General features: G+C 33.4%; 1 protein-coding gene across 1 annotated transcript; it reads right to left on the reverse strand.

The window, feature by feature from the left end:
• Positions 1–876: 876 nt before the first annotated feature.
• Positions 877–15,370, reverse strand: LOC106055974 (pescadillo homolog). Its single transcript, XM_056007307.1, has 14 exons — positions 15,213–15,370; positions 9,158–9,237; positions 8,367–8,520; positions 7,795–7,904; positions 7,234–7,361; positions 6,999–7,042; positions 6,747–6,836; positions 6,516–6,632; positions 5,310–5,450; positions 4,741–4,874; positions 3,079–3,204; positions 1,690–1,931; positions 1,502–1,581; positions 877–1,111 (listed from the first exon to the last, which is right to left on the reverse strand). Exons 1-14 carry the CDS (start codon positions 15,234–15,236, stop codon positions 893–895), a joined length of 1,689 nt encoding a protein of 562 aa, XP_055863282.1. The 5' UTR covers positions 15,237–15,370; the 3' UTR covers positions 877–892.
• Positions 15,371–15,765: the final 395 nt, after the last annotated feature.

Raw genomic sequence — 15,765 nt, forward strand, 5'->3', positions numbered from 1 at the left:
ATCACAATAACTTTTAAATAATTTAGAATGATAATTTAAAAATGCATTTAAACTATGACGCATATTTATTTATACTTCTATATACAGATAGTTATTGATATGAGCTGGTTATAATGAGCATACCAGTACTTAATTTAATTCATTTAAATAAGCTATTTTTTTTTTAAATAACTAAAACTAGTTTACAAAACTATCATAATAACATTATTGGAATAACCAATATTTTTTTTGGTTTTAAAATATTTAGATGTTCCACTTCTGGAAGCTTAGAAAGCTAAAGTTTGATTTTAGCATAAAAATTATCAAGTATGCTATAGTTAGTGGTTAAATATCCCCCCCCCCCCCCCCAAAAAAAAAGCCTTTGCGCCAATTAAGAAAGCATTAATATTTTCCCATTGGGAAGACATAGCTCTAGACCGCACCAGATGGATAGAGACAGTGACCAAGAACGCTATGGACAGTGAAAGAACATGCGTCTCGCTTAGGAAGAAAAATGTACAATACAAAAAATGGCTAGCTCCTCTACCACCGAAGCAAAAGCCACCTTAGCCTGCGATATTTGTGGACGGGAATGTCTCTCCAAAATAGGGTTCTACAGCCACATGAGGAAGTGCGCGAGATAAACCATAGTCGTTCTACGACTGAAGGAGGGCAACTAATATTTTCTGTCATCACATATGAATCTTTACTTCTTGTATTTTTTAAAGCAATTATTTCAGAAAGACAAGCTTGTAAAGATAATAAATTTAATTCTTTTTTCGAATAAAAAAAAATAAATTCTGCTCTTAATTAATACAGCACAAAGTTGTACTGACAAACACAAAACACAAGTGTAAAAAAAAAAAAACATTTTAAAAAAAGAACAAAAGATAAAAAAAAAATAAGTAAAAGTTTATTTTTGCTGCTTCTTTTTTTTCAGTTTATCTTTTTTCTCCTGCAACTTTTTAACCTCTTGAGACTGTTTTTTTCTGGAGGTCATAATTTTATGATAGAGTCGTTTATGTTTCTTTGGGATCATCATTTCTCCAAGCCTGCGTTCCTCAGCATTTTGTTGCTGGAGTAGACGTTGTTTATCAACTTTCTCAACAGCACCCTCTGTCACAGCCATTGTCTAAGATGAAAAATGTAATCAGTAACTATGTTTTAAAGATGGAACTGCAACTAGGCATGCAGGTGATTAGTCTACAGGGCAGTGAATATCATAGCATTGAAACAATTACAAATAAAATTATTTTTATTTGAATGCAATGTTTTACCTTTCTTATTCTACTGTGATAGTGACATTGTAATTATCTTGTGCATATGTATATATATCAGAAAATTTGTTTTTAATTTAGGTGTCATGGCATTAAGGAATCAAATTTTTTAATTGGTTCTGTATAACAAGTAAAGAGTATGTATTTTAATCTAATTTTCTATCTAATTAAAAAGTTAAACAATATAATCAAGGTAGCGCAAAATGTGGAAATCACAATAAAACCTAAAACAATGCAATTATTACCTTAGCTTTCTTTGTTTCCCCAGCGTCTTCATCTTCATCCCGTTTCCTCTTAGGAACAACTTTTTGTTGACTTGAATTCTCTGTTGAATAATTTTAATAAATGTGTTAAGAAAATAAAAAGAAGAAAAATAAACTATAAGACAAAATTCCTTCTCACTAAAAAAAAAATAAAAAAATGCAATCAATACCCTCATCCTCATCCATGTCTTCTTCACTGGATTCTTCTTCAAGTTCCTCTTCTTCATCCAAGTCTTCCCCTTTAATCCGCTTTAGGAATTTCACCTTATCTTCTGGGATGTAGTCACCTTCCTTCTCTTCAACAAAAGGTGAAAGGTGAGGCGGGCAGGGAACACCAGGGAAATATTCTTTAGCTGGAAGAATTGTCCTTGCATTAAAACAGTCAAATATCCATTGTGGCTGTATATATGTTCTGAAATTGAACATTTTACTAACTTTTTAAACTTATAACAAAAACTCCATTTCAATTATTTGTGTTAATATTAATAAAGATTTTTGACCGATTACTAATATAGTACTGATGGATAGACTTGTTTTGTTTTGGAAAATGTAACTTTGCATATTAAAAACTGCTCGTACAATTCTACCAGTAACATTAAAATAGATTTTAAGATAACAAGGTTACAAAAAACAGTTTGTGTGGAAACACAAACTCAAAATCGGCCCCCGAAGTGGTCCACCCAGGCAGGCTTCAATATTTTCAGAAAGAACATCCGAATGAAATTATATAAAAGACAAATGAGAGATAAGAATGGAGAAAGAAGGTTAACAGATCTTGTGTAGTGCCCCAACGGTTCAGCAGATCAAAGGATAGGTGAAAGTGAATGTAAAGTTAGATGTGAACCTGGCCTAACTAGTTCCCCTTTCAGACCTTGTGGTCTATAGGGCAGATGATGTAAAGTTCATCTGTTTTTGTGGCTTACGGTTAACGAGGGTGTCATGTAGCCAGCACAATGACCAACCACCTTTACTTTTCCCCAACTAATGTCAGGTACCCATTAGAGCTAATTGGACGCCCAAAGATTCCAAAGTTAAAAATCCCATTCTTCACCAGGATTCGAGCCCGGGACCCCTGGTTCGGAAGTCAAGCACTTTACCGCTCAGCCACCGCACCTCCCCTGGCCTAACTGATGTCTTATAATTGATCTAATTGTTTTGAAAAATGTTCAATCACTTATTCGAATCCTCAAAAAAAAAAAAAAAAAAATTTTCTGCAAAAAAAAAAAATAGTTCATGAAAATGAAGTTTACAAGATTACTATTCATTTTAAATTAAGTCTAACTTATAATGCATACCAATTAGCTTTTTCTCTTTAAAAAACTGCTTGCATAACTGATTTTAAAAATTAGATTTTTCGCTTTCAGAAAAAAAAAAGTAGCCATTGCATCAGAACTTTGAATGGACTAAAATATTGTGATGTCGGATTTTCAATATCTTTTCTAGTTTACGAGATCTAAACGGGATGGACGGACAGACATTTCGCACAAAACTAATAGCGTCTTTTCCCCTTCCGGGGGCCGCTAAAAATCTAAACAATTTTATTAAGCTTTTCACCATACCTGTCTAATCTCTGGTTGGTCAGTGTTGGTCTGTCTATTATGTGATGTGTGATTTTGTTGTCTGATTCTTGGTATGTAGCTCCAGCGCCCAGTGACTTATCCCAGGACACAATACCACCACCACACCTAAGTAAATAAAACAAAAAATTTCAGTATATGTAATATAAATATATTATAAACCATAAACATCTAGCTGAAGATCTAGAGGGTGAAAATCAAGAAGCAATTGCTCTCTAAATAATTTTGTCATACTTTACACATGTCTATAGTGCAGAATGTGTGCAATTCACCATTTTTGTTGCTAACAAAGCTGTAATAGTCAGCGAAACAACCAAATGCCTTTAATTTTCTCTTAACAACAACTCTGAGCTTAGGACTATATATTTTAAGCAGTAAAAGTAGTTAACAACTCAGCTAAATACTGCTCTTAGTAAATGCCATGACAATAGTTAGTACAATGTCATATTGTAATGACTCTCTCCATCCAGGCTCTCTGCACCACACAACACAACCAACTCAAAGATCTCGACAACTCAGGTTTCAAATAACGAAGCTCTTTAATGTCTAATACATCATAGCCAATACTTCAAAAACAGACAACATGTAACATTACTGTACAAATGCTTCGCCATGGATAACCATACTGCCACATAAACTCTGATGTGCCAAACTCTACTGTCCCCTCTGCCTCGTCCTGGATACAACTGTTTAAGTCCAGCTTCACACTGGACTGAAATATGGGGCATCAACCCCTGGATTGAGAAATGATTTGACACCTTTCTCTTTATATAGGGTCCCAGAAGGCCTTCTTGAAAGCGAGAGAACATCGCCAGGCACATTAATTCATTTATCAAATTACCAAAATCACGAATTGCATCAGTAGTGTTCAGAATAAAGAGCTTTCTTGAATTGCTGCCCCCCCCCTCTCCCCATCACAGTTGATATTGCCAGCACAGTTTTATCAATTTAATAACCATTCTTCACAAATTACACAGTGAATAAAATCAATCTTTACAATCACTTCTAAATAAAAGATAGCATACTCATGTCTTCATGTCTCACTATTTCCTTGTCTATTAAAGTGTTTCACTAACAGTGTATACAAACATTTAATGTTACAAAGTTGATTATTAAAGAATGTCCTGTAAAGCTACTAAGTACTTAGGACTTAGATCCTCCTGCGCCGCTCAGTGCATAGAGCAGCAAGCCGTCTCCACAAAGATCTGTCACTGGCAATGCCCGAAGATTCTTCCACTGCTCTGAGATCCTCTATGAAAGTGTGATGCCAAGTTATAAAAAGGATGTCCCTGTTAGCCATTTCCTCATTATGGCCTCCACGTCATCAAAACTCTTGGTATGCCTAATTTATTTTTTCCGAGAGCATGTCCCACAAACCTAATTTGACACTCTGTCACAACCTCACTAAGTGAGTCAACTCCCAGTTCGGCATAGGATTTCCTTGTCTGAAACCCGATCTCTACAACTAACTCATAAAATTCATCTTAGTCATTTTTGTTGAGCCACATTTAGTCTTTTCTCAATTTTGGCAGATAACTTCCATGTCTTGCATGCATATGTTGCTGTTGGGATGACTGTGTCTTGTAAATAAAGTTACTAAAGGTAATCAAATTCAAATTAGACTAAGGTACAGAGTTATCTTACCTAATGACAAAAGTAAGATCCTCTCTAGGTACTTCTCTGTTTAAATAAAACTTGAGGCCTTTAAACAAATTTTTAAGCTTTTTAACAGACTTTGCCTCTAATTTTGATTTTTCAACAACTTCAGGATCATCAGCCTACCAAGCAAAAAATTTAAAAAATGTTCAATTAAATTTCTACCAGCTGTGTAAAAAAATGTTTTTATAATTTAATGATTAAATTATATTATAACAAGTAACATTGATTTGTTTACAGCCAATATAACACAAATTTTAAAAAGCATGACATATTATTGAATCAGACAGAACAGATCAGTTCCAATGGAATTAGCCAGTATGGGGATGGAACCACAACATTCCCTACTAGTTTTGGGAATTTCCAGACTTTCACACACCCATATTTTTCCCTTCAACTTCTCACCATGAAAAGAGTGCAAGCTAATAATAGGAAATGAAAAAGTTGTTAACTAAAGCTTAAAAAAAAAAAAGGCCAATTCTTTTATTGACAAACATAAGCTAAATGTGAAAAAAAACAAACAAACCATTCTGCTTAATTAAATCAACCACACTTACACTGATAGCATTTAATGCATCCACCTCTGGATCATCATCCTCTTCATCCATGATTTCCCCAGTAGTTTTAATGATTGGAGCTAAGCTGCACAGACTCTCTTCTGTGTTTTCAGTTTCAATGTGAAGTTGTGGGACACTCAGCTAAAAAAAGATGGACATTTTTTTAAATAAAAATCTTGTGTAATGACAAAGCATAAGTCTACTGACACATTGCGTGGTAGGTTTTTAGAGGCAGTAAAAAAAATAAAAAAATAAACACTTTATTTACTATGAATGCTATGTATTATGACAAGAATTATCAATATTAATTCCTTTACTATTTTATGGAAAAGTAAAAAAAAAAAATATACTATGACAGAAATGCCACATTAACATTAACCAATAAGAATGTGTATTCTCTGCTGTGGAAATGTCTATTTATTAATTTAATTTTTTTCTCTTTAAGTTTCTATTTTTGTTTATATAGATGCATCCTTTAGATATACCCCTTGTACTGTTTTAGAAAAAATTCAAATAGTGTGTCTACAAAAAAAAAAAATCTATATTCTGACCACTCATATTCACCAACTCTCCCGCATGCATAAAATACAAAAATTCCTAACCTGTTCTTAACTTACAACTAGGGCAAATAAGGCATTTTCAAGATCAAAATTTTTCGGAGCGGGATGAATTTTTGCAACAGTTAAATTTACCAAGAATGATTTTTTATATGTCTTTGACATCCGACATTTAAGCACTTATCATCAGTATGAAAGCACATGTTTCTGTGTGGAAAAAACTTATACAGTTTTAAATGTAAAGACTGTAGCTAATGATAATATGTAGCAAAATTAAAAAAAAAAAAATAGATCTAGAATTCTAGATCTACAAGTAGGCCTCTATTCTAAATAAAAAATTTAAAGTCTTAAAAAAATTGTCACAGGGCCTATTAAAAGTGTGAATGTGTTTTCAGGGGTGGGGTGGGGTTTAAGATGTAAGTTATTCAAAATAAGGTGGCTCTATAAAAAAAAAAAAAATATCTAAACACCTAGAATTGAAAGTCTTTTTGTGTTGTTGTTTTTTTAAGGCACAATTTAATTTTTGTTTTCCATAATCATACAATATAGTCATACATACTGGCATATTTTCATGGTAACTTTAGTAAGAAATATGTAACTTGCTTACAAGTAAGCATTTCTGCTATGACATATTTTTGTCTTTGCTTACCTCTGGTGGATAAACTAAATGATTATCACTATATAGTTTGATGTTGATGTGACCCAATAAAACTGAATAGTACTCTGCAAATATCTGCATTATCCTCAAGTCTACATCTTGTGGAGGCTGCACAAAGATGAAAACAAATGAGTAACAAACCAAAACTACTAAGATAAAAAATGTTAAAATGGTCAAGTAATTTTATACTATCAACATTTAGTGTCCTTAAAATATACTCACTTCATGCCCGCGTTTATGTGATACAATCCATGTAATTGTTTCCCCTTTCACATCAGCTTGGTAGTAAATACCTTTGATGGACACAAACACCTAAAATGTAAAAAAAAAAAAAAAAATTAAAAAGAGTTGAAGTTTCTGAATTAATAGAATATATATAATTTCAAACAGTGCAGTCAAACTGTTAACATACAATAAAAAAAGGCCACCCCTAAAGCATAACATTGTATGAGGCAAAAAGAAAGAAAAACTCACCTTTCGTAAAGCCTTAGCTGCCATCACATAATGTTGAAATTCAACTAGTGAAAGAACAAGAAAATATATATTAGTTGCAAGTATAGATCCCACTACATTTCTTTTCTAACACTGGTTTAAACTATAGACTAGCTTTGCAAATTATTTTGCAAAACGAGGATTTTGTAAAATTACATTATACAACTACAGTAAAGCAATTTACATAAATTAAGACTAAAATATGAATATATCCCACCAGTTCTAGTTTTACACAGCTGTATCATCTCAGCATGAATTTTACTTGTCTTAGGGAAAGATGCAAAAACAAAACATAGGTTCAAACAATCATCTAGGTCACGTAGAGCATCTACAAAGGAAGGGTACCTGCAGTGATCATGTAAGCATACAAACTAATTCAATGTTTTCAATATTGATACTACAAAAATAATATGAGAATATGTTCATTTGCCCAATGCTACTGTGGTTTGAACAGAAGTTCAAATGATACTTTTACCACTAATGTTCAATGAACATTAAAAACTCTTCAGATTATAAATACAATTTTAAGTCAATGCTTTTTTCCCCTTGTGTTATAATGGACATATTAAGAAGACCACAAAGTTATAAATGTGCTTATTTTTAGACCTATTAAGATGATTTCAAAATTGGATCTTCAATAGTACTTTTAATTTTGAGATCGAAATGTAACAGCATAAAAGCAAATGCATTTTTGTTCTATGAAAATGCTTTTAAAAAAAAGTAAATCCAATGATATTTAATAATTATAACGCCATATTTATAACTATCCAGTAGATACCTTTCTTTGATGACAGACTTCAAGCTGTATACTGGTTTGTTGTCTCTAATAAGGGATTCTTTAAACTTGTTCTTTTTGGCTATAGCTTTCTTTAATTTTCTGATATAATGCTGGGAGAGAGTTGAAATTAAATATAATAGATTTACTCTTTCATTCCCCAACAGAAATGAATGCCACAACTTTCCAATCCAAATTTCAAACAACTGAATTTACTAAGTAAAAGTAAGCTGCCTTGCTGTTCTCTCTAGTCCAAATAATCTATACTTTCAATCACTGCTTCAGAACAATTAATTTATTGTATGAACTCCATTAATTACAAAAAAGTAGGTTGCTAAGGATGTTGCCCAAGAATAGGCAGGAGCAACTTACATGGAATCAATTCTTCAAATATAGTTCCCCTCAAAACAAAGGGTTTGTGAACCAATAATAATAAAATCACCATGAACATTATAAACAATGTGTACTTATGTGATAAACTGCACTAAGCATATAGAGTGCAGTGAAACAAAACATTATCATAACAAGATACAGCCAGAGGACAAAAATATTTGGAAGTCAACTTAGACTGTTACCTTTCTTTCTCTAAACTTTTCAATGAGCTGATCATGGGACAAAAACTGTATATCCTTCAGGTTATAATAAGTCTTTACAGCTGTGCTTCCTTTGTTCACTTTCTTCTTATGAAGAGGTTCCACTGGGTAAATGCCTTTGAATATGCATAGAGTTCTAAGAAGTGATTAAATATTTGTCAGTCAAAATAGCAATTGAAAAAAAAAAAAAAAAATCAAATGTTGGGTTATATTTCAGTGCCTATGTTTACATAAAAAAATAAATGAACCCTTGAGTTGTACGAATAAAATCAGATGGTAGAGTTAAAATGGATAAGAAAGAGTTCAAGAAGAAAATAAAAAATAATATATAAAAAAAAAAAATGCAGTATAAAACAAGTGAAACTGCAGATATGCTGAATAAAGACTATTAAAAGGAAGTAATTTTAATACACATTTTCTTAATAGCCAATGTCAAAGACATTGTTTTAAGCAAACAACGAAAAATAGTTTATATAATAAAATAGTGGGTCACAATCTGGCAATGATCAAAGAAATAAATTCTTGAAATACAAAATGTATGTAAATTAAATAAAGAAATTTTTTTTTTTAAAACCTAAATCTAAAGGCTGGGTCAAGTTAACAACATATTGCATTTCTGTTTTAGTAAATAAAGTGTCATGAATGCAGATTACAGAGTGTGGTGAGCACAGCCAAACCAATGCTACAATTTTAATTTGATACTTGTGTCTGTGGTGTGTATAATTTGTTAAATATTTATAATACAAAACCAATAAAATGATATTTAGAATTACCTAAAATCTTGTAGTGAAAGCTGCAACTTTTTGATAGCTTTATTCCTAGACATAAAAGCAGTTGCTGCACCTCGCTCAAACTGGTAAGAATACACAATTAAAAAAGGTTTATAAAAATACATTATAAGGATTCTTTATTTTTAACATAACACTTAGAATCTAGAAATCTAATCTAGTTAGGATTAGAACTAAATAGTCTAGACCAGGGGTTCTCAACATGTGGGTCACGACCCCCTTGGGGGTCGATTGACGATTTGCCAGGGGTCGCCTAAGACCATCAAAAATATGGATTGTTTTTGTCTATTCTTCTATTGCTGTGTGGGTGGGGGTCGCGGCAGAGTGGGGGATTGTAAAAAGGGTCGCCGAGCATAAAAGGTTGAGAACCGCTGGTCTAGACAGAGCTATATGTCATAGATCATGTATATATCTAATAGACTAGAATCTATATATACTTATAAAAAACACCTATTCAAGCCCAGCAAAACACCAGAGTTTCATGGAACACAATTTTGGAAACACTGTCTTAATTAATAGATCTATATAGGTCTAGACTGACTAGATCAGATTTAGCTAGATCTATATAATATTAAGTATATTTTCTATAATATAATCTATTATTATGTTTGTTGAACTATTGAGTGTTGTAATATGAAAATAACTTGATTGAAGTAATGAATTTGACAACAATATCTATAGTCTATACAAGGTAGAATAGATCTATTGTGATAATTGTGTCTCTGTCTCACACAACATTGAACAGTCAACAGTGCAACACAGTCACACACAACATTGAACAGTCAACAGTGCAACACAGTCACACACAACATTGAACAGTCAACAGCGAAACACAGTCACACACAACATTGAATAGTCAACAGTGCAACACAGTCACACACAACATTGAACAGTCAACAGTGCAACACAGTCACACACAACATTGAACAGTCAACAGCGAAACACAGTCACACACAACATTGAACAGTCAACAGTGCAACACAGTCACACACAGCATTGAACAGTCAACAGCGAAACACAGTCACACACAACATTGAACAGTCAACAGCGAAACACAGTCACACACAACATTGAACAGTCAACAGCGAAACACAGTCACACACAACATTGAACAGTCAACAGTGCAACACAGTCACACACAGCATTGAACAGTCAACAGCGAAACACAGTCACACACAACATTGAACAGTCAACAGCAAAACACAGTCACACATAGCATTGAACAGTCAACAGCGAAACACAGTCACACACAACATTGAACAGTCAACAGTGCAACACAGTCACACACAACATTGAACAGTCAACAGCGAAACACAGTCACACACAACATTGAACAGTCAACAGTGCAACACAGTTACACACAACACTGAACAGTCAACAGTGCAACACAGTCACACACAACATTGAACAGTCAACAGTGCAACACAGTCACACTCAACATTGAACAGTCAACAGTGCAACACAGTCACACACAACATTGAACAGTCAACAGTGCAACAGTCACACACAACATTGAACAGTCAACAGTGCAACACAGTCACACATAACATTGAATAGTCAACAGTGCAACACAGTCACACACAACATTGAACAGTCAACAGTGCAACACAGTCACACACAACATTGAACAGTCAACAGTGCAACACAGCCACACACAACATTGAGCTCCTTGAAGGAATGCATATCGACATTCACGGCTGGGAAGTACTAGCTCTCTAGCGCTCCTCATGGCACGAAGCTTTGAGACTCGGAGTCTCAAAATTTGAAGCAAGAAGAGTGGCCAATGTGAAAGAGTGCGGAACAAAAAAAAAGCTGAGAGAAGAAGCAGGCCTATCTGCAACTGACCTAATCTACCTGTGCCACATATGCGGTTGGCTTTTAAAGGTAATGATTGGACTTTAGTCATCTTCGAATCCAAAGAAAATGAGAAATGTGCTCATCCTCGACCACAAAGGAGTAGCTACAAAATTAATTCAAAGTTAATTATTCTAGACCTACTAGATAAGATTTAATAAATGATAGATCTAGATTTATATTGAGAGTATAAAGACTAAAGAAGGTTAATCTATTTAGGCAAGAATGGCCCTCATAGCCTGTACTACTATGGTACTAGACCAAAAGATAGATATTTATAGATATCTCGATCTAGGTCATGTTTATTCATTGAACAAATCATAGACTTATTAATCCCAATAATATTTATTATTACGATTATTATGAGTTAAATTCATTATTACTCATATGACACCCTTTTTAAACAGCTAACAGTGTAAATGTGATTGGAATGTCTTTCTAAAGATGAATGGAAGCTTATTTTGATATGGCCATCAGCCTACGATCTAACAGGCTCATAATATATCATCTCTTATATGGGTGTGAATTGCCGGAGGAGGTTAAAACAATAGCTTTACATACATGGTTACTAAGAATCTAAAAAACTGCCATCTGCTTTGAAAAAACAGAACAAAAATACTGGAATATATTGGACATGTGCAGTCTCGAAACGTCGATTTTTGCTCCAAACATAAAAACAAATCAATTACAAACAAAAAAGTGATGCGTTCAGCGAAGGAGAATTTGATGGGGTGTCTCAAATATAAGAGCTTACTCGAAGTAGATACAAGAATAAGGATTTAATAAATCATAATAAATGTGTTAAAATTTTTATATTTTCTGGTGTTTGTATTTATGCATAATAATAATTTGAAAATATGTTTAATGATCTTTCTAAAGTCTTTATCAATATAAATAAATCTATTATCATGCCAATCATGGATTGCATACTACCAGTAATAGTAATGTCCTGGCATAACTTACACTTAGGATGTACATAAAAATATTACATTACTCTAGTACTCTAGAATATATAGAGGACTAGATTTTTAAAATTAATCTAGATTTATAGATTACTAGTCTAGATGTTGTAGATCTAATTATATAATTATAATCTAGATATATATAGATCGTCCATCGTGGTTCGATGATGACCACTTTGTCATCCAGGGGGCTGAGGGTTTTCCACTGGGGTTTAATGCCTCCTCATGTGACCTATGTGAGCCCGGAATGTTTGACTGCACACTGGTCAGATTATTCCAGCTGGAGCTAGTATCATTGGCCTTGCTTGTCTTCTGTGGCGTTTTTCTTACGCCAGCATTGTTCTCTTTCCTCAGCAACCTGTGCGCCAGTTTTCACTGCGCAACGCCATGATGCTCTGTCTCTCAGGTGGCTGGGTCTATGCTGAACGTCTTCAGAGAAGCATTTTCTTTGATGACCTTGCAAGCACTTTTCTTTGCTTAGTTGGCCATACAAGAGTCGTTTAGGGATGTGGCGGTCTTCCATTCTGTAGACATGACCTGCCCATCGCAGCTGGGACTGCATCAGGATTGTGTGGATGCTTTGCAGACCCGCTCTTTGAAGGACTTCAGTATATGTATCTGGACCTGGTATTTTGTCTTGCCATTTGTCTTGACATTCAGTATTTTTCTTAAACATGTCATGTGGAAGTGGTTCAGTTTTATGTACACTGTTCACGTTTCTGAGGCATAGAGCAATGTAGGGAGGATGACAGCTCAAGAGATCCCTAGTGACCCTAGCTTTGTATTTTTGTGATGATACCACGTCTGTTCCAGATGTTTTTAGACAATCTCCCATAGGATGCACTGGTCTTGGCGATTTGCAGGTTGATTTTATTATCAATCTTTTCGGTTCTGGAGAGTGTGCTGCCAAGATATGTGATTCTATCCACTACATTTATATCATGTCCATTTATCTTGATGATTGGGCCGGGTAAAACAAGGCTGTGTCATATGAGACCTATGCCTACACTGTTCAATATCATGTTCTCTGCTATACCATATATGCCAATATGCTAATGTGATAGATGCATTCACAAATACTAATAGAGAAAACAATGGGAAAATATAACGTACAGATTAATTATCATTAATAAGCCTATAAACCCTATAGTATAAGGCCAAAGTCTGAGATCCTGACATCATCCTGATGATGTTCTGACAGTTCTGTAGATCATTTTCAGAACAGGCATTTAATTTAGGGCACAGTCGTCAGCAAAATAGCAAGTCACTGAAATTGAATGGCCTGATTACTGCTGATTTTTTTTTTAAATTTGCATTGAGCCACCTCGGGTTGAATAGGCAACTGGACCATCAAATTATTCAAATCTCAGCCTTAAATGTTTTATACTTGTTATTAACTTACAGTAGACTAGTAGACTTATATTTTTGCCTGCTCCAGGGAAAGATTTAGCTTAGGCTACTATGGTAGATTCTTATAACTGAACACCGACTTTCGGGAACTAGGTCAATTTTTTATTTTTTTATTTGGTGAAGGTTTAACTTACAAAAAAACTGAAAGCAGATTCTTATTCTGCAACTAAAGGACTATAAAAATAGCTGTGTTCCTTTGTATTACCACCCATAGTCAAGATTTTATTTTAAAATAAATTAGGTCACTTCATGCTCCTATTTTGAACGCAGTTTTGGGGCTTTCTCCTTTAGTTGAACAGTGAGCACCGGTGTTGAACACCACTATGTAATTGCTAATAAATTATATCGGTGTTACTTAAAAATTATTTAGATAGTAGTAAAAGAAGTAGATTCAATTTTGCAATATGTATTTATAGTCTATTTCCTCATATACTCTCTCTATTTCTCTCTTTATATATATATATATATATATATATATATATATATATATATATATATATATATATATAATATATATATCGTGTATAGTTTATTTATTTAAATACCTATATAATCTATGTGTAGAAACAGACAGAAATAAATTTATATAGATTATAGAGCTATAAATTAATTATTTTAATTTAATAAACATGATATTTTCTACTAGGCTACTTGTATTTTCTCTCTGTCTTTCTTTTAACTCCCATCCAAGGACCCTCTTCTTGTTTTCATAATTTGGATGTTCGTTTTGTGACACCTTAACATCCCCTCCCTCCCATAGATGCTTATAATTCTTTTCATGACTCTCTCCCCCTTCCCTCCACTGCCTGTTGGATAGTGACACTACTCGCTGAGTGTATACCTCTCCTTACCGCCAGCTTATCTTGCTTGATCACATGAGGGGCACATGCAGTGGGCATGGTCTCTGGCTTCAAATTAGCAGCCCACACGTTTTCTTTCATTCATAAGTTATATATTCTAGATATCTCTATCTAGGTCATGTTTATTCATTGAAAAAATTATAGATTTATTAATCCCAATAATATTTCTTAATACGATTTTGCTGTGTTCAAAAAGGAGAATGAGCTGAATTCATTATTATTTGTTTGGACACCCCCTTTTTAAATTTTATTTAACAGCTAACGGTATAAATGTGATTGGAATGTCTTTCTAAAGATGTTTGGAAGCTTATTTTGATATGCCCATCAGCCTACGATCAAACAGGCTCATGATATAGCCTTCATCCCTTATATGGGTATGAATTGCCGGGGGAGGTTAAAACAATAGCTTAACATACATGGTTACCGAGAATCTAAATAACTGCCATCTGCTTTGGAAAAACGGAACAAAATTACCAGAACTTATCTAAAATTGGACATGCTCAGTCCCGAATCGTCGATTTTAGCTCCAAACATAAAAACAAATGAATTACAAACAAAATAAAGCGACCCGTTTAGAAAGGAGAATCCGATGGGGTGTTCAAACTATAAGAGCCTCCTCTACTGAGTACTAGACTTTACTAGAGCCTACTACTCGTATCCAATCTTATCTTAATCATTAAAAAAGAATCACACTAATCTAGAACTTTCAACACATATGATTTTTCATCTTATCATTATCATTATGATTATGATAGATCTAGTAGATTGATAGATTAAGACTAAGACTAAGATTATAGATCTAGAATGACTAGAATGTAGATCTATTAATTTTTATAAACTATTTAGATCTAGATTCAAAAGATTGACTAGATAGATCTAGTAATCTTAATCTACACTATATCAAAAATCGGTTTGCTAGAGAGGATGTTCAAAATTTTAGTTAAAAGAACCTACCTTTCTCTTTTTAGTGCCACCCATGTTTATTAATCTACTTTTTAAAAAATTCTTTAAAAACCACAATAATATTCTTCAGGACTTGATAGTGAAATTATAAACGTGCTTCCGGTAAAAATGACAACATCCGCCAATAGTAGATAACTCTGGTAATAACAAAATCTTCACCAATCTATATATCCAAATAGTTTTAAAAGTACAAATACATGTACAATATTTATATAGGTCTGATGCCATTAAAAAAAATAGATATTACAGAATATATAGATCTAGATCAGTGATTCCCAAAGTGTACTATTATAGACCCCCAGGGGTCTACGAAGACTTTCAAGGAGTCTACGAAAGTGAAATAATAAATTGGGGGTCTATGAGATGCCCACGGGGGTCTCCGATAATAGATTTCATATAAACAGGTTGTGGCTTAAAATAATTAGTAAAACCCATTAATGTAATTCTTTCATACACTAATATATATATGATTTGTAACTTAGTTAATCTTTTAAATATTTATCCAGCTATTCAAAAGAAAAATTGTTGTATTAAATTTCAATAC

This window comes from Biomphalaria glabrata, chromosome 12 (genome assembly GCF_947242115.1).
Source record: "Biomphalaria glabrata chromosome 12, xgBioGlab47.1, whole genome shotgun sequence".
NCBI lineage: Eukaryota > Metazoa > Mollusca > Gastropoda > Planorbidae > Biomphalaria > Biomphalaria glabrata.